The 27,763-nt window shown below is 43.1% G+C and overlaps 1 protein-coding gene across 2 annotated transcripts in view; it reads left to right on the top strand.

The window, feature by feature from the left end:
* Positions 1 to 27,763, top strand: part of sgk1 (serum/glucocorticoid regulated kinase 1) — a 118,601-nt gene that overhangs the window by 62,879 nt on the left and 27,959 nt on the right. For both annotated transcript variants that reach the window (XM_061900672.1, XM_061900673.1), the window contains 2 exons: positions 3,235 to 3,429; positions 19,986 to 20,049. In XM_061900672.1, the coding sequence (XP_061756656.1) occupies positions 3,235 to 3,429; positions 19,986 to 20,049 (259 nt within the window). The remainder of the gene's footprint in view (positions 1 to 3,234; positions 3,430 to 19,985; positions 20,050 to 27,763) is intronic.

Here is a 27,763-nt window from a genome sequence, read left to right as displayed (position 1 = left end):
GCGCAATCCATGGCAAGGCTCAACTGGCTGCTGACTCACGGCAAGTTTTTCTCAGTATTTGAACGGCAAATGTGAAAATTCAGCGATTTTGAATAAAAATAATCTAAAACTGGTGAAGCTAAATGGAAAATAACTTTATAAAGTATAATCACTAGATACATATAACAATTTAATTAATATTTTTTCTTTATACATTTTTTTTCTTTCCATGATGGCACGTGAGGCCCCGCCTCACCTGCCTCCCCTAACTGCATGTCACTGGTTTGTATGTATGTATATGTATGTATATATATATATATGGACGGCGTGGCGCAGTGGAAGAGTGGTCGTGCGCAACCCGAGGGTCACTGGTTCAAATCCCACCTAATACCAACCTCGTCACATCCGTTGTGTCCTGAGCAAGACAGTTCACCCTTGCTCCTGATGGGTGCTGGTTGTTGCCTTGCATGGCAGCTCCCTCCATCAGTGTGTGAATGTGTGTGTGAATGGGTAAATGTGGAAGTAGTGCCAAAGCGCTTTGAGTACCTTGAAGGTAGAAAAGCGCTATACAAGTACAACCCATTTATATTTATTTATGTATATGTATGTATATATATATATATATATATATATATATATATATATATATATATATATATATATATATATATATATGTATATATATATATATATGTATATGTATATATATATGTATGTATATGTATGTGTATGTATATGTATATATCTATATGTGTACATATGCGGTCCTCTCCAAAGTTTCTCATAGTCATCATTGTAACTGTCACCGACGTCAATCAATATATATATTGATTGATATATATATATATATATATATATATATATATATACATTTTTCTACCGCTTATACCCTTTTGGGGTAGCGGGGGGCGCTGGCGCCTATCTCAGCTACAGTCGGGCGGAAGGCGGGGTACACCCTGGACAAGTCGCCACCTCATCGCAGGGCCAACACAGATAGACAGACAACATTCACACTCACATTCACACACTAGGGCCAATTTAGTGTTGCCAATCAACCTATCCCCCAGGTGCATGTCTTTGGAAGTGGGGGGAAGCCGGAGTACCCAGAGGGAACCCACGCATTCACGGGGAGAACATGCAAACTCCACACAGAAAGATCCCGAGCCTGGATTTGAACCCAGGACTGCAGGACCTTCGTATTGTGAGGCAGACGCACTAATCCCTCTGCCACCGTGAAGCCTATATATACACATACATATATACATATATATATATATATATATATATATGTATATAAATATATATATATAAATATATATGTATATATATATATATATATATATATATAAATATATATATATATATATATATATATATATATATATATATACATATATATATATATATATATATATATATATATATATATATATATATATATATATATATTAGGGGTGGGCAAATTAATGCGTTAATTACGCGTTAACTCATCAATCTATTAACGCCGACAATTATTTTATCGCACATTTGCGTATGTTGTTTACAGGCTTTTATTTTGTTAACACCTTTTCTTAACAAGATGGCATCTCCCGGATGTACTTCGGTGTGGAGGGGCTCTTGGTAAAGATGGAACATTTGGCAAAAATACCGGACAATTCTGCAAATTTCATGGCTGGCTTACAGCGTGGTCACTCCGGGATCACTTACGACCGCCAGACAATTCTGGATGTGGATAGATCGGGCCGTTTTGGACTGAATGACGCGTGCTTGCTAGACCGGCTAGCTAGCATGGGAATACTTTGCCGGCTACATCCAGCGGCCTGTGAAGCAGCGGAGTATATGTGTTGTCTGTCTATTTATGAATAATGCAGACGAGGAGTGTTGGCTGAGTTCTTAACGTTTACTTTCAGAGCGTGTATATCACAACATACAAGATGCCGTCATGGCCACACAACCTATACCGGGCTACCGCGCATGCTCGTCACTCCTGTTGCATACTGGGTAGGGTAGTTCTTTTTTTCCCTGGCTCATAACATCACAAATAGTACCATGTATATGCGTTCAGTTTATCAAAGCACCAAGCAAACAATCGGAAAATTCCCATCATATCAATTCCTAGATATGGTCATAATTATTTTAAGTGCACTACGCAGAATAAACACAACGTTATTAATATTGCTACCATGGATAATTTGATCAAAAATTCCCTAAAACAGTCCACTACCTATAAGTTTTTTAAACATAAGACCCTGATAAAAAAAATGTTTCTGCTGTTACCTCAGAAATTTCCTGTTCAGATGTTATGATTGTGGCTCAGAAATTTGTATGTAGATTATATTTATTTTCCATAACAAACAGGATAACTTAAATACCCTGGCAGTGGCAATAAGCTTAAATGTCTGTATTTACATTTTTTGAGTTGATTTTCATAAAATATGCTATTTAGCTGCTACTGTTTAACAATGACTGATTTAAATTGTGTTTGCACAATAAATGTTTTGGCGTTCATGTGGGAGAATATTCCAATAAAGGTGCATTACACACTACTTTTGAATTCATTATTGGGCTTTGCGTATACAATGCAGTTAATCGCGATTAATCGGAGAAATAGTGCGATTAACTTCGATTAAAAATTGTAATCGTTGCCCAGCCCTAATATATATATATATATATATATATATATATATATATATATATATATATATATATACATATATACATATATATATATATATATATATACATACATATATATATATATATATACATATATATACATACATATATATACGTATATATATATACATATATATATATACGTATATATATATATACATACATATATATATACGTGTATATATATACATATATATATACATACACACATATATATATATATATATATATATGTATTTCATGGAAAATTCCTTTTCTAAATAAAAGCTATATGCAATTGTTATAAGCATAAATATTAATATTTTATACAAAATAACTATATGACCTGCATATTTATAAACCAAATTAAAGTAAACCTTTTTGTACTTCCAAATTTATAAAGAAGTCAATTAAATATGCACTGTTCAATAATGTTAAAAGTAGGAAAACAAGGTTTAAACATATGACTTTTTTTCCCCACCCGTAAAGTGTCAGATATTCCAGATCCATTGGGTCAGTAGAGGCAATGTACAATTTTTCATAATCCATCATCTGGTAACGAACTGTGGTAATTACCCAACACCGATGTCATCCTTTTAGGTCAGGAAGTGGAAGATCCTTTCACGCCAGATGAAGGAGTCTGAGCCGGATGTCCGCCTGGGTTGTTGTCAGTCTTGGGGGAATCACTGCTCGCCCTTCCTGGCCAGCCCAGTCATTGTAGAATGCTCCATATGTAGTGGCCCTTACATCAGCTACACCCTGGAGGACACCTGGCAGCCACGCCAGCGCACACAGGTATGTGTCTTTGCACATTTATGCACCTAGTGCTTCATTGCTTACACTTTTATTTGATATTTCTTACACAATTTTTACTTGACATACTTCGTTTCACTGTTTGTTATTGTGCGTGCATACTTTTTTTGCACTGTAACACACCAAATACTCCCTAGGTCGGGGGTCGACAACCCGCGGCTCTAGAGCAGCATTCGGCTCTTTAGCGCCGCCCTAGTGGCTCTCTGGAGCTTTTCCAAAAATGTATGAAAAATGGAAAAAGATGAGGGGAAAAAAATATAATTTTTGTTTTAATATAGTTTCTGTCAGAGGACAAACATGACACAAACCTCCCTAATTGTTATAAAGCACACATGCCTCACTGATTCGAGTATTTGGTGAGCGCTGTTTTGTCCTACTAATTTTGGCGGTCCTTGAACTCACCGTAGTGTCACGCTTGGGACGCATGATGATGCGGGATTTAGTTCTCCCCAGGGATGCAAAGGACACTCCGGACGACAACATAAAGGTAAGATGATTTAATAACTAAGGCACAGTACTAAATGGACAGAAATAAACAAAAGAACAACGTGCCGAACGCACGGGAAGCTAAGGCTAACACTTAGCACACGGACTGGAACCAGAAACATAAACGTGACTGTTGCTTACCGCAAACAATGGACCCAGGCAGACTGACGGGAGGAGGCAGGCTTAGATAAAGAAAGTAATCACAACACAGGTGCGCGTCAAGAGCAAGCGGCAGGTGAAAACAATGAGTAACTATGGAAACAAAGAGAGGCGCACAAACTGGAACCGAAAGAGTCCAAAACAAACAGAAAACACAAAAAGACTCAAAAATCTAAAACAAAATATGATCAACAACAGGACCCCCCCCTTAAGGGACAGATTCCAGATGTCCCCAGGAAAAAAAAACTTAACACCCCCCCAACTATAAGACAGTTCAAGAGTCAAGGGAGGGTGGAGGGAGGACATGGCGGCGGGTCGCCAGGCCACGTGTCCCCGAATCCACCGGGGACAAGTCAAATGGCGGCGGCGAATGGAACGCCGCTGCCGTAATTGTCGAGGCGGCCGACCTCGGTGGCCGCCGAGAAGGTGGGTGTGAGTGGTGCCAGAAGTTGAGTAGCTGGAGAGTTCTCAGACAAAGTCTTGGCTGTGGCTGCTGTTTTCGCCACTGGCGTCCATGCACTGACCTCCAAGAGGGCCGCCTGCAGGCCCCTGATTACTGCTTGCGCAGCAGGCCAGCTCGAGGTCACAGAGACGTCGTCTTGTAAACAGGAGGCGGCGCCATTGTCGCCGTAGAAGCAAAAGGCGGCGCCGTCGTCGTCGTGGAAGCAGAAGGCGGCGCCTTCGTCGTCGTGGAAGCAGGAGGCGCAGTCGTCGTCTTCGTCATGGAAGCAGGAGGGGGTGTCGCCGTCGTTATGGAAGCAGGAGGCGGAGCCATCGTCGCTGTGGAAGCAGGAGGCAGAGCCGTCGTCGCCGTGGAAGCAAGTGGCGGAGCCATCGTCGCCTTGGAAGCAGGTGCTGGTGTGGGCTCCAGCCTTGGAGCAGGTGCTTGTGTGGGCTCCAGCCTTCGAGCGAGTGCTGGTGTGGGCTCCAACCTTGGAGCGGGTGCTGTTGTGGGCTCCAGCCTTGGAGCGGGTGCTGGTGTGGAAACCAGACTTGGAGTGGGTGCTGGTGTGGAAACCAGACTTGGAGCAGGTGCTGGTGTGGAAACCAGACTTGGAGCGGGTGCTGGTGTGGAAACCAGTCTTGGAGCGGGTGCTGGTGTGGAAACCAGACTTGGGTCAGGTGCTGGTGTGGAAGCCAGACTTGGGTCAGGTGCTGGTGTGGAAGCCAGACTTGAGTCAGGTGCTGGTGTGGAAACCAGACTTGGGTCAGGTGCTGGTGTGGTAACCGGACTTGGATCAGTTGCTGGTGTGGAAACCAGACTTGGATCAGGTGCTGGTGTGGAAACCAGACTTGGAGCAGGTGCTGGTTCAAAGACTGGTGGTGGTGGCCGCGCCGGAGGTTGGGGCTTGGCGGGCCGAAAGACTGGTGGTGGTGGCCGCGCCAGAGGTTGCGGTTTGGCGGGCTGAAAGACTGGTGGTGGTGGCCGCGCCGGAGGTTGCGGCTTGGTTGGGCGCAGCTGTTCTACCAGCACTAGCCCCCGCCTCAAGAAGCGGATGCCAGACGAGCTCCCTGTGGTCTGGAATCATCTTTGAGGGTGGGTGGGGGGAAGTCAGGAGGTTGGTAGATTCCTCCCCACTCGTAAAAAGTCCACCCCCCCCCCCCCCCCCCCACTTTAGACTAGGTGGGAGCTATCGTCACTGGGGGCAGGGCTTGGAAAACAGAAGGAGACTGGGACTGAAAAAATCTAAATCTAGGAAAAATCTTTTCATAAAGATTTTTTCTAGAAATAAAGTCTCTAGTAGGGGGCTGACAAAGGGAGTAAACACAATCTAAAAAAAAATCTTGGTGTATGACGTCATCACTAGTGGGCGAGATTACGTCATCACAAGGAATCGGCGAAATGTTTACAGCGCCGGTTTCCCTCCGGCACACAGCCCAGTCGGGAGATTGTTTGGAAAAATAATGACCGGGATTACCAAACCCTAGAGGGGAAGACTGGGCTGTTTTAGGCATGCGGCTGTCCGGAGGAGGCGTCTTCGTGAGCGACGCGTCCTGACGGTGAAGCGAAGACTCCTTGCGGTCCAATGCGGGGGAACGAGGTGCTGGGTCCATTCTGTCACGCTTTGGACGCATGGTGATGCGGGATTTAGTTCTCCCCAACAACAACGTAAAGGTAAGATGATTTAATAACTAAGACACAGTACTAAACGGACAGAAATAAACAAAAGACTAGCGTGCCGAATGCATGGGAAGCTAATGCTAACACTTAGCACGGAGTCAGGAAACACAAAAACAGTGTGCCGAACGCACAGGAAGCTAAGGCTAACACTTAGCACACGGACTGGAAACAGAAACATAAACGTGACTGTTGCTTACCGCAAACAATGGACCCAGACACACCAACGGGAGGAGGCAGGCTTAAATAAAGAAAGTAGTCACAACACAGGTGCGCGTCAGGAGCAAGCGGCACTTGAAAACAATGAGTAACCATGGAAACAAACAGAGGCGCACAAACCGGAACCAAAAGAGTCCAAAACAAACAGAAAAAAACCAAAAGACTCAAAAATCTAAATCAAAATATGATTCGGGCAGCGGATGACAACACGTAGTTTGTTTACATGTATAACTTTCTCTTTTCTAGGACGTGTTTTATTCCACTTCTTTTTCTGTCTCATTTTGTCTACCGAACTTTTAACATTGTGCATGAATGCACAAAGGTGAGTTTTCTTGATGTTATTGACTTGTGTGGATTGTGCTAATCAGACATATTTGGTCACCGCATGACTGCAAGCTAATCGATGCTAACATGCTATTTAGGCTAGCTATATGTACATATTGCATCTTTATGCCTCATTTGTCAGTATATTTGAGCTCATTTGGTTTCCTTTAAGTCCTCTTTATTCAATTTGTATCTCATGACACTATCTGTATGTAAAATGGCTTTTATTTTTTTGAGGCTCCAGACATATTTATTTTTGTATTGTTGGTCCAATATGGCTCTTTTAACATTTTAGGTTGCCGACCTACCCTGCCTTCCGCCCGATTGTAGCTGGGATAGGCGCCAGCGCCCCCCGTGACCCCGAAAGGGAATAAGCGGTAGAAAATGGATGGATGGATGGACCTCAATAAATGATTATGCCTCAAAAGAACCTTGCCAAATTTTGGGAGCAAATGCATTGTTTGTTTCTATAATCTCAGTGAATATTGCCTGGATCCTAATGACAACAGTCAGGCATTTATAAGATGTGGGGGCTGATCTCTAATGAGATGTTTAAGCCTTGGTGGAGGTATTGAGCTCAGTTGAGTTTAAGTTTATTTCTAAAATGCATACAATTACAACATGATACATCACAATTTCCACTTTCTCCATTCAACATGTTCAAAAAGGAGTAGGAAGAAGCAGAGTTTATTTAATCCTACCCTTTTTTCTTTACATAGCAATTTCTAACACTTTTGTTCACTTCCTGTTCTCAATTTTTTCACACTATACTCTAAATAAGAACGATCTTCCATTTGTTCACGTTGCTTTAATAAATTATAGCAGTGAAATACAATAACAAAACATGTTATCAACGTATTACTAAGTGCCGTCTGGCATAACTTCAACACGTCATCCACTTCCTGTTTTTGTGTGTGTCACAATAATAGTACCGTGGTGCAACATTCTCTATCTCCCCCTGAGCCTTTAACATATATAAACCAAGGCTGAAAAGTAATAATAAGCAGAAATGATGTGATAATCATTAATGAGAACATAACAAATGGTGATGAGGAACATAGAACTAAAATTCACCACCCATAAACCCCTTAAATGTTACCCCATCTCATAGTCTTTATGCCAGGCAGGCGCGCCGGGCTTCCTGGTGGACCGGCGCAGGCCCACGGCTGATGGTGTAGCGGGCGACTGGGGAGCGGCAGTCGATGGGGCCGCAGGAGCAGGCGACGGCCTGGCGGGGGTACTGCGATCTGGGATCGCAGGCGCGGTGGACCTCTCAGTGAGTTGGGAAGGGTCCATGGGAGGCCGGGCAGGTGGCAGGGTGGGCCGTGATGATACAGGGGGTTTCAACACCTTTGCAGGTAACGCCAAACTACTCCGGGGGTCAGGCAGCAGAGGCACTGCAACAGGTGGCGGGATGCCAGTATGGGTTGCCAGGTCGTCATGAATGGATCGGGGGGTGGGCAGTTCATCGTGGACAGGAAGGAACTTGCGCAGGAATCTCCGGTTCCGAGGGGAGACCCTGCCCGACCCATCAATCTTGACGACGTACTGGTCATGCTGGCGCACCTCAACGACGCGGCCAGTCCTGTCCCACTTGTTGGTATGAGGCCCTGTCTGGTTCTGCACGCGTACGTGATCCCCCACTTTGAGGGGTGGCAGGAGCTTAGTGTGCTCCGCCCAACTGTCGGCTGTACGGATGTGGCGTTTGCGGTGGGCCTCCTCTCTCAGCGTCAGTGTCTCACGCCATGTTGCATGGGGCCTGTACCTCCCGGGCGGGATCGGGATGAAGTCCTGTATGGGCCGGCCAAAGATGCACATCGCAGGGGAGAGCTTTGTGACAGGGTCGGGCGTGTTGCGGTAGTGTAGTATCGCCCTCTGCACAGAGTCAGTGTCCAGCTCCCCCTTCGAGTTAGTGTTGTCCGTGATCAGCCGCTTCATAGTCTTAACGCCGATTTCCGCGCGGCAGTTGCTGTGGGGGAAGGCTACAGACGAAAGGCGGTGGTGCACACCCCATCTGCATAGAAAGGATCTGGTGTCGGCAGAGGTGAATTCCGGTCCACCGTCAGATGCTAGCTCCTCAGGCGTCCCATACGTGGCAAAGGCTCGGCGCAGGTGGCATATGAGGTCTGCTGCGCCGCCAGTCGACCTGGATATGAGTGGCCATTTGGAGTACCGGTCCACGATTACTAGGTAGTGTACACCCCTATGGACGAAGAAGTCTGCGCATATAGCTTGGAAGGGGTACACAGGTAAAATGGGGGGAATTGGTGGCGCCGCAGGCTGAGAAGGTGCCATACGGTTGCAGTGTTCACAGTTAGCCCGGGTTGTGAGGATGTCGGCCGTCATACCTGGCCAGAACACAGACGATTCTGCACGGGCAGTCATCATGGAGATGCCCTGGTGAGCGGCGTGTAGGGCGTCGAGTACTTCGTCGCGGAGGGAGGGTGGTATCACTACTCTGTCCCCGTACAGCACTACTCCGTCCATCGACGTGATGTCCTCGCGGTACTGGTAGAAGCCACGGATCGCTGTGGGCATCTCTGTCCTGGACTCCGGGAAGCCGTCCATCGCTATCTCCTCCAGCGCGCGCATGTCGTCATCGCTGCTGGTAGCCTCTCTGACGCGGTCCCATGTCACGGACCGTAGTGACTCGAGTCCTGCAGCGCACCAGGTCAGGTCGCCACTCTCGTCATCACCGTTGTCATCCTCATCGCCATTGTCTGCAGTCCCTGTCTGTCGTATGAGGGACAGGATGTCGGTGTGTGTGCTGGGTGGAAGGTGGCCCATCATGGCGACACTGTCGTCCCGCAAGACCATGGGTGATGGGTTCCGAGTGCCAACTGGTCTGCGTGACATCGCGTCAGAGGCTCTGTTCCTCATGCCTGGTATATGTATCATGCGGAAGCGGTAACGCAGGGTCTTTTCCTTGAGGTTCCTGAGGCGGGGGTTGGGTATGTCGTCCAGCGCCCTGTCGCCAAGGAGTTTGAGGAGGGGCTTGTGGTCCACTGCTATGATGAGGTCTTTGCAGCCCAGCACGAAGTATCGTTATTTATCCAAGCCGTCGGCGACTGCCAGTGCCTCGCCTTCTATGGGAGCGTATCTGGACTCAGCTGCGTGGGTAAATCGGCTGCCAACTAGGGTCACCTTCCAGCCATTAGTGCAACAGAAGGGTTTGACTGGGAGGCATAAACAATGCTTTTGGAATAACCAGAAGCCGACCCCTTCCTTTGACCAGTCCGTCGCGAGGCATGTGGGCTTGGATTTGTCAAAGATGCGGACGCCTTGCTCGAACTCCTGGACGATCGTCGCCTTGGACTCGCGGAAGACCTCCTCCAGCTCCGGGGACCACTCGAAGCGCACGCCATGCTGCAGGAGCTTCCGGAACGGTTGCATGCGCTCGGCCATACTGAAGGCATAAGCCACCTGGTTGACAAGGCCGAACCATGACCTGACGTCGGTGATGTTTCGTGGCCGGGGAAAGTCTCTGATTGCGTCCAGGTAACGACTGCATGGCCGTACGTCGGTCATGGTGATGGTGAAGCCGGCAAAGTCCACTGTGGGAGAGGCGAAGACGAACTTCTCAGGGTTGAGGATGATGCCATTCCTGCCGCAGACGTCGAGCCATCGCACGGCCTGGAAGTAGGCTTTTTCAATGTTGTCAGCCCACAGTAACGTGTCGTCCACACACTTGGTCTTGTTACCAATGTCCGTGACTACCTCATCATATCGCCGTGAGTAGCCGTCTCCTGACGCTATGTATCCCTGCGGGGCTGAGAGGTATCGGTACCTCCCCCATGGGGAGATGAACGTTGTCTTGTGGCGATCATCCTCGTGTAATGGGACGCTGTGGTAGCCATTCCAGGCGTCGAATACAGTTTTGTACATGCCACTGGGCACCTGCCTCGCCTGGTGGAAGGGGGACTGTGTGTGGTGAGTTTCACGAACAGCATGTTTGTTCAGGGCTTGGAAGTCAACTGTGCGCCGTGGCTTGCCGTTCTTTTTTGCACATATTACCATGCGGTGACACCATGTTACCGGTGTGCCAACCGGCACCTCCTCCAGTACGCCGAGACGAACGTCTTGGTCGAAGCCAGCCTTCACCTCGCTCGGCCAGTGTATGGCTACAAGGATGGGTGTGTGGTGGGCCACTGGCGTTGCATCGTTATCGAGCATGAGGCAAAGTGGTGGGCCAGATATCTTGGGCAGGGGCTGGTGAGGGCATGTGTTAAACGTACCCTGAGCATACAGCTTCAGGAGGTGCGCCCGTAGCGCCTCCCTGTTGGCCTCTGTAGCTGGCATGGGGAGCGTAGTAGGTGTGACTGGAGGCTCTGCGCGTCGGGGGCAGTTACATGGCTCCGAGGTCGCCAGGTTGACCTCACCCAGAGTTGGGAACTTGTCAGATATCATGCCGAGATCCACGCAGGCTGTGCGAGACAGAAATATGCGGTCTGAGCCATGGCGGGTAGGGTTACAGCACGGGTGTGCTTTCAAAGGTCGAGTCCCAGCGCTTTGTAATCTTCACGCTCGATGGCGAGGGTGAGGCGGATGTATGGCTGTGGGTTGGATGGGCGTTTCGTCCACTTGTCGCACATATCATAAAGGTGGTGGGCCAAGGGCAGTGTGCAGATCTTGTCGTGGACGCTGTCCATTGTGAGTATGCACAGTTCTACGTGCGCTGCTGTCTGTTGTTCCTCGTGCGCCCCATCAGCCTCTTCTGGTGGGGATCTGGATGGGCGGCCGCCCAGACACACTCTGTCGAGGTGATTTTGCCGATTGCATTTCTTGCACGTCTTGCCATATGCAGGGCATTCAGCGCGCCGGACGCGCCACTGCGGTGTATTGCCATGACCTGTTCCACCACAATAGACACAGGGCTCCTCAGGTTTCGTTTTAGTTTTTTCTGCCCTTTGGCCCCCTTTGCTGCGGACGTCTTGCTGTTTCCCTCGCCGATATGAACTGCTGATCGAGTCTGTATTTTGGGTGTCAAGCAGGCGTGAGGCTGAGCGCTTCCCTGATTCTTTAGCTTCAATGTACTCTACCATGTCTTTTAATGGCATATTTTGATTTTTCTCGCCCAATAAATCCAGCTGTATCTCTTGGTCTGCTATGCCCCGAGCGATCACATCACGCAGGATTTCCTCTGTGAAATCATTCATTTGGCCACAGTCCTCTTTTGTGCATTTCAGTTCGTATTTGCATGTGCCAGCCTGCCCCTTTAAACGAGCGTGGAATGACCTGATGGGCTCCTTGTGTCCCTGCCGCATGTTGGATAGGGCCACCCTGGCCACCATGATGTTTTCTGCACGGACGGCGAGTGCTTTCATAGCCAAAAGAACATCCTTTTCATCACTATCCACGAGGCTTTTGCCAGCTGCGCGAGTGAGGTCTTTTCTTAGCTCCTCCTCGCAGCACTCGAGTAGCTGCGTGACTACGTCAGAACCGGTTAATTTGGTTCCTCTTTTGTATTCGTCCCAAAGGGTTAAGAAATATGACCACGTCTCGGCCGTTCCCGCCAACGCGATGGAGGGTCGCTTGAGCTTCTCTACCTTAGCATTCATGTGTGGCTCCCTGGGGGCTGCAGTGTGTGTGGTCGCATGGATGTTCAGCATCGCCGCCACCACTGCCGCCTCTTCGTGCCGAGCCGTGTATTCACAGTTTGCGATAGGGGCAATGTACCTCCATTGTTGGTTTTACTGGTTTGTGTTTCACCTTCTTTGTTTTGATGACTCACTCACTCTTCGGTCAATGGCGTGAATGCATTCGCCGCTCGGTCATGCGTTGTTTGCATTCCGATGTCGGCAAACTCCGTTTGATAAAGTCCATGTTTTGTTATAAATAAGAACGATCTTCCATTTGTTCACGTTGCTTTAATAAATTATAGCAGTGAAATACAATAACAAAACATGTTATCAACGTATTACTAAGTGCCGTCTGGCATAACTTCAACACGTCAACCACTTCCTGTTTGCGTGTGTGTCACAATAATAGTACCGTGGTGCAACATTCTCTATACTCCATAAATAAAAACATTAAAAAATGTAAAAATAAATATTAATTAATGAAGTAAGTTGTATTTCACATTTTCACTTCAGCCCTTGGAGAAAAAAAGTTTGGGCAACCCTGCTCTGAGGTGGTTATCCAAATCTACACAGAATCAGATACACACCTTTAAAGGATCGACAAGCACATGTTTGTAAAATTTTGGCTAAATTGTTTGAAAAACATGGCAACACATCTTTGGACTTGGCAAATAATTGTCCATCAGTTATTTACTAATGATTACAGAACATTAAAGAAGAACTGCATTTTCTTTCGGAATTTTTTTCCGAACATTCACAAATCCTATTGTGAGACAGGAACATATATGTCTTGACATTTTGATGCATTGTAAACTGTAAATAAACACTAGCAAGAGTCAGCTAACAATGAAGGTAACAGGGATTTGATCTATTCCGCCTATAAAACGTTACAATTACACAATAATTAAAAATGTATATTAGTGTTGTCCTGATACCAAAAGTTTGGTACCAGTACCAAACTTAGAGCCAGTATAGTACCGAATATGAATTATTAGTATTGTCTTACTATACTAATACCGGTATAATGTACAACCCTATTGTATGTTTTTTTTTTCCAAAACTTTATAATTTTATATACATGCTGTAAGTATATAAGTAATGTAGTAACAGGCACATTCGTAATAACATGTACACTATTTACACAATATTTATGTATTTTGGTCATTATAATCATTACCGAAACATTTTTGTGGCGCATTGATGTTTTGTGCAGAGCACATCACAACATTCGCTACTTCCATCAACAGAAGCAACTATCACTACTCATGGCAGATTTCATGAGAGACAACAATGACTACTTTAGGACAAATGATAATCCAGAGCCTTATTTTTTGAGCCTGAATGTACGGAGGATGATGTCCAAGTTTTAGAAGCCGAGTAATACATAGATCCAGCTCTTGTGAAACACTAAGCATCGTGTAGCTGCATTGCTAAGTGGTAAACAACGAATAAAAACTACGAACATAATAAAACAATCACTTACCGTACAATGTCTGCTCTCACCGGAATGCACTCAGCACTAGACTTGTGTTCCTCGTTTGGATGATAGATTCAGCATAATATCCCTGAGGTAAAAAATGCTAGGAGCAAACATTTCGAAGTTGATCAACTTTTCGCGTTACTGACATAACCCTGATTCATGTTTTATAATTTAGCACACATCTTTACCAACTTAGAGGCGATGCACAGCTCACTGGCGCAGGATGTCAATAGCTGCAGCGGTTTGTTTCATCTCTGTGATCAAGGCTGCGAGTTACTAAAAATAGTTTGTCAGTTAGCTCTTACGATAAGAAATGTCGCTAAAACTTGGTTAATAGTCAGGTCACGGCATGTAAATGGATTATTGTTGGCGGTTTTTAAAAGTTTTTTTAGAGAGCTTTATGGTCAAATTGGATGAATTCCATTAACTGCAGTATTAGTATAGTACCGCGATACTAATGAATCATATTCTGTACTATACGGCCTCTAAAAAGTACCGGTCTGCCACTCCCCCCGTGCGCCCCCGTCGTTATCACGTTGTGTCATTGCTGGTTTCCGAGCAGAGGAGCATGTTTGGTAGCGCAAAATCACAGAGTACTTACAAGCAGACACAGTGTGTAGACAGAAAAAGGGAGAACGGAAGCATTTTGGATTTAAAAATTAACGATAAAGGTGAAACTATAACACTGAAACACCCCCAGTAAGAGGTACTATGAGACATGGCTAGCTAGCTGGTGGCTAAAGTCCAGCTCCAGCCTGCAGTGTTTTACCTACTTCTAAATTACTTATCATCGTCTCCATAGCGACAAATAAAGTACGTTTCTTACAAGTATCATCCCTGCAGGACGAGGAATAGCTAAACATGCTTCACTACACACCGTAGCTCGCCGGCGTCACAATGTAAACAAACGCCATTGGTGGATCTACACCTAACATCCACTGTAATGATATCAAGTACAGGAGCGTATCTAGTCGATACTACTATGATTACGTCGATATTTTTTGGGCATTACAACATCTTCTTTCGGTTTTTTAAAATGTATATTATGCTTATATAAACTCAGGAAATATGTCCCTGGACACATGAGGACTTTGAATATGACCAATGTATGATCCTGTAACGGCTGTGTATCGGATTGATACCTAAATTTGTGGTATCATCCAAAACGAATGTAAAGTATCAAACAACAGAAGAATAAATGATTATTACATTTTAACGGAAGTGTAGTAAAAGAAAAAAGTAAGCAGATATTAACAGTAAATGAACAAGTAGATTAATAATTCATTTTCTACCACTTGTCCTTAAAAATTTTGACTAAATAATAGAATAATAAATGACACAATATGTTACTGCGTATGTCAGCAGACTAAATTAGGAGCCTTTGTTTGTTTACCTACTAAGAAAAGACAAGTTGACTTGTATGTTCACTATTTTATTTAAGGACAAACTTGACATAAGAAACATATGTTTAATGTACCCTATGATTTTTTTTGTTAAAATAAAGCCAATGATGACATTTTTTGTGGTCCCCTTTATTTAGAAAAGTACCGAAAAGTATTGAAGTAATTTTGGTACTGGTACCAAAATATTGGTATCTGGACAACACTACTACATTGTTAGCCACCTCATGCTAGTGTTTATTTACGATTTAGAATACACAAAAAAGAAAGACATTAGTTTTTGTCATACACAGGGATTGTCAATGACAGGCAAAATTACACAAAAAGTGCAGTACCCCTTTAAGGCTATTTGTATTATATGTATGCATGTCGTCCAAAGCATTCTGACCACAACCCACAGGGGGCGCCACAAATGTCTTCAAATTGGATGGTACAAAAAAACGGCCTGAGAACTTGTCAACAACTTGTTCAAACGACACGTCTCAGCTTGTCTCCCTTTGAGAATAGTGAGTGTTGAGATAAGAAAGAGCAGAAAAAAGTCGGCTCAGACGACTAGATTGGAGCCGGCTGGGTCTTTTGAGAGGATCCTGAGTGACGGCGACGTCTTGAAACTAATATGTGTCGTGACAGAGCATCGGGAAATTCCTGAGCCGCGATAACTGCGAGGGCTGAGTCAATGTGGGGCCGACTTATGTATGTTCTGTCTGCCACTCCTGACATAATAGTCACATGCTCGCCACACAGTTATGTGAACATTCAAAATGAAAGTACAAGGAAAAAGAGATGTGAGAGATTAATATAACGTTAGCCGGTGTCGCCAGGCAGATTACTTTCGATCCTGCACGGCCTCAAAGATACGGCATCCCTTACGTGGCGCAGTGTCAGGGGGCCCCTCTCGCCTCTTTCTGGGAAGTGATTTAACGCAGGATCGCCCTGGCAACGCAGCTTCATTAAAGCACATCAGGTGGGAATCGGGCCTGAAAGTGGGGCAAGAACCAGTCTGGGTCAAAATGCTGCAGCTTGTTCTTGCAGAATGCTGATTCAGGAGGGCCGGTACACACACACACACACACACACACACACACACACACACACACACACACACACACACACACACACACACACACACACACATACACACACACACACACACATACATACCGCTGCACACCCACAACTTGTCTAGGAACTCGTCGTGTTTCTTTTTAACGTCGCCCTGGTGGGACTGGCCTGCATTTAGTCAAGGCGAGGTTGTCTATGTTTAACCTTTTCGCACAAAAAAAACAATGCCCTAGTTTTGGTTCAGAACATATGTGTTTTGCAATTTTTTTCCCCCAAAAATTGTAATTGTATAAACCAGGGGTGTCAAACTCATCTTAGATGGGGGGCCACATGGAGAAACGTCTACTCCCAAGTGGACCAGACTAGTAAAATCACGACACAATAACTTAAAAATAAAGACAACTTCAGATTGTTTTGTTTTATTTATTTATTTTTTTTATTAAATCAACATAAAAAAAAAACAAGATACACTTTCAATTGGTGCATCAACCCCCAAAAAAACCCTCCCTCAACCATTTAAACTCATCCAAACCCACTCACACAAAAGGGGTTGTTTCTTTCTGCTACCAATATTATGGTTCCCACAACATAGACATACTCAGTGGCCTAGTGGTTAGAGTGTCCACCCTGGGATCGGTATGTTGTGAGTTCAAACCCCGGCCGAGTCATACCAAAGACTATAAAAATGGGACCCATTACCTCCCTGCTTGGCACTCAGCATCAAGGGTTGGAATTGGGGGTTAAATCACCATAAATGATTCCCGGGCGCGGCACCGCTACTGCCCACAGCTCCCCTCACCTCCCAGGGGGTGATCAAGGGGATGGGTCAAATGCGGAGGACAAATTTCACCACACCTAGAGTGTGTGTGACAATTATTGGTACTTTAACTTAACTTAAAAGCACCTTAAAGATTCTAGCGGGAACTCTCATTCAACCCTTTTTCGATTCCGCTTGCTCCTCCTGGTACCCCAGCACCTCCAAAACCCACAAATCTAGACTCCAAAAATCCCAGAACAAGCTATTCTGGTAACTTTTAGACCTCCACTCCAGATCACACCTCACTCCAACCCACTTCTCCAAAGTGGGCTGGCTCAGGGTGGAGGACAGAGTAAAACAACTTGCACTGAGCCTAGTCTATAAAATCTGCTACACCTCCCTGATACCGAAGTACATGTCAAACTACTTCCTTAACGTAAATGACCGCCATAACCACAAAACCAGGGGGAGCTCCACAAACCACGTTAAACCCAGATTCCGATCTAACAAAGGTCTTAACTCATTCTCTTTCTTTGCCACATCAATGTGGAATGCACATTTCCAACAGGTTTAAAAGTAAGTGCATCTCTATCCTCCTTCAAAACCGCTCTAAAACAACACCTCTAGGCAACTTCAACCCTTTACTAATACCCTCCTCCATTCACATCCAGTCTCCCCGGATTATAAACAACCTAATGTAAATGATCAAATGTACTACTGTACTTGTTCTTATGCTATCTGAACTCACTATGTTCTCTGCTGGCTGTATATATCCTACTAAGTAAGACCTACACTGTTTCAATGTCCATTTCTCTGTTGATGCAATTGTTGATGACTGAAGTGCTGATATCAACCAAAGCTCCTCATCCAACCCCCGGATTGTAAATAATGTAAATAATTCAATGTATATATGATGATTAACCTGTATGATGATTGTATTATGCTGATAGTATATATTTGTGCCATGAATTGATTAACGTGGAACTCGACTTAAACAGGTTGAATAACTTATTCGGGTGTTACCATTTAGTGGTCAATTGTGCGGAATATGTACTAAACTGTGCAATCTACTAATAAAAGTTTCAATCAATCAATCAATTAAATTCAGGAGTGCAGTTACCTGACGATTCGTCTCAATATTTGCCTGTACTTATTTGACTGATAAATGGTTTTTTTTTTCAAGTTTATTATTTGTACTTCATTTTAAATATTATTTTTGTGAGTTAATTGTTTGGGGGAAAAAACATTTTATTTCTGGACTGGATATGTCCAAAATCCAATCAACAAATTAAAAAAAAAAAAAGAAAGAAAAAAGATTTATACAAAATTGTAGTCTTAATTTGAATGGTGGATGTAGATTTTTTTTTTATTGTTTGACAATGAAAACAATATATGTAATATTTGGTAGTTGTCAAGCATTTTGTAATACACTTTACTGTCACCTCCAGAACTGGAGGTAAACTTTATCAACTTCAATGCAGGATTGTACAAATTTACAGACTTTGCGTTTTTAGTTTGTTCTTCTATTAGTTTGTTGGTCAGTTAGTCAGCAGGATCAAGGTTGGTTAGCTTAAACTTTGACAATTTAATAACATCCGCTCAGCAGCTTTTCACCACCTGAAAAACATTGCCAAAATCAAAGGAATAGTGTCTGAAGCAAATTTACAAAGACTAATCCATGCTTTTGTCTCCAGTAGGTTAGACTACGGTAACAGCTTTCTCCCTGAGTTATCTTAACCAGTGTTTTTCAACCACTGTGCCGCGGCACACTAGCGTACCGTGAGATATTATCTGATGTGCCGTGGGAGATTATGTAATTTTCCCTAATTGGGTTAAAAATATTTTAAGCAAACCAGTAACTATAATGCTCAAATGTGCCGCTGTTGAGTGTCTGTACTGTGTAGGTGACAGCAGGTAGCTAATTGCTTTGTAGATGTCGTGAACATGGTTTGTCGTGATCACAATATGCGGGAGGCAGAGTGCAGGTAAAAGGGTATCTCATGCTTAAACCAAAAATAAACAAAAGGCAAGTGCTGCTAAGAAAAGGCATTGAAGCTCAGGGATGGCTATGCAAAACGAAGCTAAAACTGAACTGGCTGCAACGTAAACAAAAACAGAATGCTGGATGACAGCAAAGACTTACAACATGTGGAGCAGACGGCGTCCACAAAGTACATCCGTTCATGACCTGGCAATCAACAACAAAATAGAAAACAGGAAAACACCAACAAAACTAAAAATGAGTCACGACGTTATGTGACAGGTCGTGACAGCACACCTACTTTGAGACAAGAGCTACAGCGATGCTTGCTTGGTTATGGTTTGAATTCATATCCAACAATTGCGAGAACAACTTTTTACTGTCAATATCGGCTGCTCAGTTTCATTTTCTTAATGTTTTCTGCTGGTGGTGTGCCTCCGCTTTTTTTTTTTTTTCAATAAAAAAAATGTGCCTTGGCTGAAAAAAGGTTGAAAAACACTGCTCTATATGAGCTGCTGCTTCTCGAGTCCTGACTAGAACCAGTAAATACGACCATAATCCACTGAACTTTATAGAAGTGTGGTTTATCGACAAACTTTTTGGTGCATATTTGCATAAAGATGTGACTCTAGGTTCTATTATGGTTCACCTTTTAGATGTTACAGTCCACTTGCAATGGGGCTAAGTGGGGGCAGTGACCCACCAGCATTTGGTCCTTGGGAGAGGTCCGGCGTCTGCCATGGGCTTTTATTTCTCGTTGCTTTTTCTGGGCTGTTGTGGAGCACAATGTCTGCTCTGTCTCCACAACATCCCATAATCCCTCCACTCAAACTGGATTGGCAGGGTTGGACTCATTAGCAGAACGTGTTAGCAGCTGTGAGTGTCACTTATTGCATCACCAGGCAAAGCATTTAGAGTACATCATCACAATGTTGTTTTCATTGACTAACGCTGAGGTTCTCCTCCCTCCAGGCCATGGACCTTTACTACCACAATGAGTCAGACCCGGACAGCTACTGTTGCCCTGGCGACAACGGTAAGTCTCAAATAAGACTCTTATTGTTTTCTTTTTTTCACCCGTCATGCGGTTCTGAAGACATGTCTCGTCTCTTTACGGTCTGCTTCTGGTGTTTGTGTGTCATATGAGTGCGTTTGCTCCACATGTCTGGGTAGATCCCTTTTCCCCCCCAAAAAAATTCCTGTTCTAAACCACTGATGATTTGTATCTTATATCGATATTCTTCCTAACAATTTTGACTTTTTAATATAATGTAAATCTGCCCCTGTATACTTTTACTATACAGTGATGACTGTGAAAATAACTTTATTTTCAGGCGCAACATCTTGGTTTTCGTATGCCTCACTCTTCCAATGATTGTTTTTAAAAAAATCTTCCTGGGTTTTTGTATGTTACTTCAGTTATCGTACCACCTAACGCTATCAAACTCATTTTAGCTCAGGGGCCGCATGGAGGAAAATCTGTGCACACCCGGGCCGGACTATTAAAATCATGGCATCAAAACTAAAAAATAAAGACAACTTCAGAAGGATTTTTTTGCCTTACTTTGGCCAAAAATAGGACAAACACATTCTGAAAATATAGCAATAAAAATATAGAAAAAAATGACGCCAGCGGTAAAGTTTAGATCCATGAAGAAAAGAAGAAAGTGTATGAATGTTTATACCTTGCATAAAAATGTGTTTTCTTTTATATCATTTTTTCTTTTTTTAAGAATGAAGTAACGTTTATGACAACCTTTTTCCAAAACACAATATAGAATGTGAGCTGTAACAGGATAATGCATACATTTATCATTTGTTTTCAAAACGGTTACAAAAAAAGTGGGACCCCAAAAGTTTACTGTGGGGCCCCATTTTTATAACTTGATGAGGTCCCTGGGGCCCCATTTAGAAAATTCCTAGAGCCAACACTGATGGTGCGTGCAAAACAGCAGCAGGCAGCTGTGGCCTCCGGGCCAGGTCTAATACTAATCAAATATCATGTGCAGCAGACGGCGTTGTAAGTCTTTGCTGTCGTCCAGCATTCTGTTTTTGTTTACGTTTATGTTAGATCCACTATGGACTGGACACATAGGCGTAGCAAACTTGTCTGTTTTCCCGCGTATCTGTCCATGAAATAAACCAATAAAAATAATTCGTTACTCAGTCTCTGCTTTTTATAATGGTTTGCAAAGTAATCCAACATAGGGCAAAAAAAGATGCAAGTGCCAGCACTTGGTAAAGAAGGTAAGAAATACTCTTGAATTCAAGAAAGAACACATACACATAGAAAGGTTAACATTTCTTACATCAATACGTGTTTGGAGCAAAGAATAATTACAGTTTTCAAAAATGACTTCCGGTTTTAATTCCAGACGCTCAGACATAAACCGAAGTACTGTATCGCCATTTGTTTTGTTTTCATAAAACACAAAATTGACACATTAGATTTTTATCTGATTATATTTTTACAGTTCAATTATTTCAGAAAAGTTTTTTTTTTCAAAAATTAAATGGTTTTAATTTTTAAATTTTTTTATTCTATGCTAACATAAGACATAAATGTTCACTTTTAGCGTAAAAAATATATATTTAAAAAATAAAGTTTCCATGTTTAATAACAGACGTTTTATTCATTTTATTAACCAGGAATACACATAAATATGATTGAGGATAATTTTGTTTTAACATAAAACATTTTTTTAACATGTTTAGACTTTCATTGTTTGACGAACTGGATGTAACGTCTTGCGCTAATTTAGGCTATTTTTATATTACTTTTTGGAGTACTCAGTAATAATAATTACTTAATGTGACAACTTGGCGGAGGTCTGCAATAAATAGTTGGGAAGCACTGCATTAACGGTCCAAACATTATTAATAGAGTTTGTGTGTGGCTGTTTGACACACAACAGCACACAACACCATCTTTTAAATCCGTCTTTGTTTCTTCATTCAGAAACTCAACCAGTCTCTGCTCATTTATATTTCAGCATAGTTTTTTTTTTCATTCCAACACACACAAGAACCATTCATTCCCACTCTTGCAACACACGTATTTGTCATTGGAGTGTGCTGTGGAAAGTTTTAACGTAGCATGATGACAAAAACCCAACCCTGGTAGAGCGCAGTTAGCAGCTTTAGCATCAAGTAGCTACCGGCAATGAATATTACACAATTGTGCAAGTAGTATTAAGTGTAGGAAAGCAGATTGACTACAAAGTGGAAGTCATGTGACCACAACCTTAGAAATGTACACTCTCAGAAAAAAGTACAAAGGGGCTGATCTGAAACATGTTTGTCCCTTTTTGGACACTTTGTTTTATCTTAAAGTACAATAATGAGCCCTTCTAGGGTGCATTGGTGTAAAATCTATCTAAATGGTAAATGGGTTATTCTTGTATAGCGCTTTTCTACCTTTTTTTTTTAAAGGAAGTCAAAACGCTTTGACACTATTTCCACATTCACACATTCACACACTGATGGCGGGAGCTACCATGCAAGGCGCTAACCAGGTCCCATCAGGAGCAAGGGTGAAGTTATATAGTTATATATCTAAGTTATATCGTTACTTGTATTATATATATAACTTAGATATATAAATTATATATCTAACTTATATAGTTAGATATAATTACAGTGGGACAAAAAAGTATTTAGTCAGCCACCGATTGTGCAAGTTCTCCCACTTAAAATGGTGTCAGAGGTCTGTAATTTTCATCATAGGTACACTTCAACTGTGAGAGACAGAATGTGAAAAAAATTCCAGGAATTCACATTGTAGGAATTTTTAACAATGTATTTGTAAATTATGGTGGAAAATAAGTATTTGGTCAACCATTCAAAGCTCTCATTGAAGGAAGGAGGTTTTGGCTCAAAATTTCACGATACATGGCCCCATTCATTCTTTCCTTAACACGGTTCAATCGTTCTGACCCCTTAGTAGAAAAACAGCCCCAAAGCATGATGTTTCTACCCCCATGCTTCACAGTAGCTATGGTGTTCTTGGGATGCAACTCAGTATTCTTCTTCCTCCAAACACGACGAGTTGATTTTATACCAAAATGGATACAAGGATGATACAGCAGAGGATTGGGAGATTGTCATGTGGTCAGATGAAACCAAAATAAAACTTTTTGGTATAAACTCAACTCGTCGTGTTTGGAGGAAGAAGAATACTGAAGTGTTTCGCTTCGGTCATGAAATGTTGATAATGGTGTGCCAGGGCATACATACATATTATATTTAACGCTTAAATCTTTAGTCGACATCTATTTCAGATCTATTCCTCATTTCAAATTTTATTTTTCATGTTGTTTTTTTGTTTGTTTTCCGGCCTTTTTTGTCAAACAAAACTATGTTTTTTTATGGCAAACACACAAAATATGCAAAATCTTCCACCAAAAACATTTTTCAAAGTAGAAGAGTTGGTGCTGAAAGGGGTTCTGGGTATTTGTTCTGTTGTGTTTATGTTGTGTTACGCTGCGGATGTTCTTCCGAAATGTGTTTGTCATTGTTGTTTGGTGTGGGTTCACAGTGTGGCGCATATTTGTAACAGTGTTAAAGTTGTTTATATGGCCACCCTCAGTGTGACCTGTATGGCTGTTGACCTGGTATGCCTTGATTGACAACCAATCCACGACCTCGCTCACTCACTCTCTCTGTCTATGCCCCTCCCTCACGAATAATGCTGCGTGTGCACACCTTCACAAGTTGTTTTGTTTTTTAACCCCTCGTAACTCTGTACACACAGTACATTGAAAATTCATGCAACCTTGTCATAACGCCGGACATTTGTGGCATTTAAGAAACCCCGCCCGGACACCTCAGACAGTCCCGCAAAAGAGGACATGTCCGGGGAAAAGAGGACGTATGGTCAGTCTAGCTAACATTGCTAACGTATCATTCAGACATTTCTAACCTACTATTACTACTTGGTGTTTCATTGTCCCCTCCACAGCCATATATAATAGTCACCGACTCCGCCATTAAAAAATAGTTTTACGGAAAATCCAAGGTTTGTGGGTGAAGCAGGACTCTCGTTGGCACACACTCGAAGCCACTTCTTTACAGCTGAAGGCACTTTGCCACAAATCGTAAAAGTTGAAAAATAAGGCACTTTTTACTACAGATGAGGCTGAAAGTCTGAGTCGTGGCTTGTGCTGGATAAAGCAAACCAACAACAGAGCATTTTCCTTCATTGGGATTCTTTGTGGACATGTTGTTGTAGGTTTTTACATCAATTGAAAATGGCTCACTCACGCAAGGACGTTTGGGTAAATTTCGACCATATGTGGATGATCCGCTGACGTCACAAAAGGAGCAAATTCCCAACAGAATGCTTGGAGGAAGAATGAAGGAAAGCAAGATTGTTTTGGAAATAGCTCTGCTATGCCTTCATGGTTGGATTTTACATTTTCGGGACTTATGCAGATCCCAAATACACATAAGCAGAAACTGATAGATAAGAAAAGTGGATTTTTGCATGATAGGGCCCTTTTAAGGTAGACTTTTGTTGGATGACAATGAAGACTATTAAAGGCCTACTGAAACCCACTACTACCCACCACGCAGTCTGATAGTTTATACATCAATGATGAAATATTAACAGTGCAACACATGCCAATACGGCCTATTTAGTTTACTAAATTGCAATTTTAAATTTCCCGCGAGTTTCTTGTTGAAAACGACGCGGAATGATGACGCGTACGCGTGACGTCACGGACTGTAAGGAAATATTACCCTGCACCAAACACGGCTAAAAGTCGTCTTTGTTCATGGCGTAATTACACAGTATTTTGGACATCTGTGTTGCTGAATCTTTTGCAATTTGTTCATTTAATAATGGAGACTATAAAGAACAACGCTGTAGGTGGAAAGAAGTGGATTGCAGCTGTCTTTAGCAACCAAAACACAGCCGGTGTTTCTTTGTTTGTTGTGAAGCTTTAACTCAAGAGCGGCCAAGCGAACATGTTTCTCTACGTCAACCAGCATGTTTTTGGATGGGGAAATTGTGATATATATCTTACCGGAGAAATCATTGGATTATTCGTCGTCCTGCAGCAGCTGTTTGAAAGGCAGCTGTGAGCTAGGCTCCTCGGCTTTTCTCTGAGACACTGCGTGTTCATTGCAGCCATCCGACCTCAATGTATGTCTTTATAACCTTTAAAATCTCACTAAAACACTATTAAAACAATAAGCAGATAAGGGATCTTCCAGAATTATCCTAGTAAAGGTGTCTAATTACATCTGAAATGCTCACACTGCCGCTGCCCGTAGCCGTTGCTTTTTTTTTTTTTCCCTAGTCCTTCACTATCAATGTCCTAATTCACGAATCTTTCATCCTCGCTCAAATTAATGGGGAAATGTTTGCTTTCTCTGTCCGAATTGCTCTTACTGCTGGTGGCTCCCATTAAAAACAATGTGAATATGTGTGGAGCCCTGCAACTCGTGACGTCACGCGCACAAACTTCCGGTAAAGGCAGGGCTTTTCGATTAGGGCCCAAAAGTTGCGAACTTTATCGTCGATGTTCTCTACTAAATCCTTTCAGCATAAATAAGGCAATATCGCGAAATGATCAAGTATGACACGTAGAATGGACCTGCTATTCCCGTTTAAATAAGAAAATCTCATTTCAGTAGGCCTTTAAAATTGGGCTTAAAACATTAAGCATACAGTGTGATAGCCACAGTTTGACCTTGGAACAGATGATTTATTTCTTTATCTATTATTTCTTGTTTTCCTTTCAAGCCCTGTTGTTAGCTCACCAGTGTGGACCTGCTCCTTTCTAAGCTTGAATCAACACACAAACCTACACAAGACATGTGCACAATTGACAACGTTACATCAGCGACAAACACACCCTACTTGGCGAAGAAAGGACGTCTCGACCTGTCTCTCAACAAACACACACAGAAAACGTTGGCTGGCCTCATGGGACCACTCGGACGGGGGTCCCAGATGGCGCCCCAAGCTCCTTTTTGGTATCACAGCAGCGCACACTGGCGGTCCATGAGGGGTCGAAGAAAAGCCAGACTGTGCTCCTGTGAAAAGCCTAGTGTTTTTTGGGGGTTTTTTTTACGTAACGTCAGTCGCCTTCTCGCCACCCAGGCTCATCGGCATTCGTGGCGTGCCAGCTTGGATCGGCGGGCAAAATATGGCCGCAAATAAACGATGGATCGACGAAAGAGTGGCATACGGAAAAAAACTTGTTAACACTACCACGCTATTATCCGCTAACTGGCCTCGCCTCGCCGGCCTTACTGTGCTCGCACCAAGCGGCTTCCCGGAGTGTGTGTGAGTCACTTGGCATTCATAGTATTACCGCTAGTGCCTTACATAATGCACTTGTCTCTCTCTCTTTCTCTCTCTCTCTCTCACACACACAAAGCAAATAAGTACGCACTTTGTAGAAGCACCCAATTGGGAAAACAAACTTCGACCTTCTTTTCCTGTTCTTCTCATCATATCATGTTATCAAATGGTTTCCTTTGCCGAGCGTCACGTTTGTGTTCGTGCGTGCGTCTATTTCTTATTCAAATAAAGATGCGATGAAGATGGCGTGAGACGACAGGATGGTACTGTTTGTTGTTTTAAAGCGGGGTGGTTGTAGTGTGACACAAATGGTGAAAGACTAAAGAAGAAAAAGTGACAAATTTGTGGTTTTGTCGAGTTTGTTAGTTTACTTTCTGGTTCATGACACGAGGTAGAATTAGGGGTGTAACGATTGATTGACATCGATTTATGCTTCTAAGATCGAAAAAAATCTAACTGTGCTCGGCTAGTTTGCCATCCCAAATATACAATAAAAGGCCAAAAGTTTGGACACACCTTCTCCTCATTCAATGTGTTTTCTTTATTTTCATGACTATCTACAAACCCTGTTTACGTATGAGTTGGGAAATTGTGTTAGATGTAAATATAAACGTAATACTATAATTTGTAAATCATTTTCAACCCATACTCAGTTGAATATGCTACAAAGAAGTTGGGAAAGGTGGCAATAAATACTGATAAAGTTGAAAAATGCTCATTAAACACTTATTTGGAACATCCCACAGGTGTGCAGGCTAATTGGGAACAGGTGGGTGCCATGATTGGGTATAAAAGCAGCTTCCATGAAATGTTAAGTAATTCACAAACAAGGATGGGGTGAGGGTCACCACTTTGTAAGCAAATTGTCGAACAGTTTTAGAACAACATTTCTCAACTAGCTATTGCAAGGAAGTTAGGGATTTTACCATCTACGGTCCGAAAAATCATCAAAAGGTTCAGCGAATCTGGAGAAATCATTGCACATAAGCGATGACATTATGGACCTTTGATCCCTCAGGCGGAACTGCATCAAAAACCGACATTGTGTAAATGATATCACCACATGGGCTCAGGAACACTTCATAAAACCACTGTTAGTAACTACAGTTGGTCGCTACATCTGTAAGTGCAAGTTAACACTCTGCTATGCAAAGCAAAACCCATTTATCATAAACACCAAGGAACGCTGCTGGCTTCGCTGGGCCCGAGATCATCTAAGATGGACTGATGCAAAGTGGAAAAGTGTTCTGTGGTCTGACAAGTCCACATTTTAAATTATATTTGGAAATTGTGGAAGTGGTGTCCTCCGGAACAAAGAGGAAAATAACTATCTGGATCATTATAGGCGCAAAGTTCAAAAGCCAGCATCTGTGATGGTATGGGGGTGTATTAGTGCCCAAGGCATGGGTAACTTACACATCTGTGAAGGCACTAT

This window comes from Nerophis ophidion, linkage group LG05, assembly GCF_033978795.1.
Source record: "Nerophis ophidion isolate RoL-2023_Sa linkage group LG05, RoL_Noph_v1.0, whole genome shotgun sequence".
NCBI lineage: Eukaryota > Metazoa > Chordata > Actinopteri > Syngnathiformes > Syngnathidae > Nerophis > Nerophis ophidion.
The sequence above is the reverse complement of the archived record's forward strand: the minus strand, read 5'-3'. Positions and strand labels throughout refer to the sequence as shown.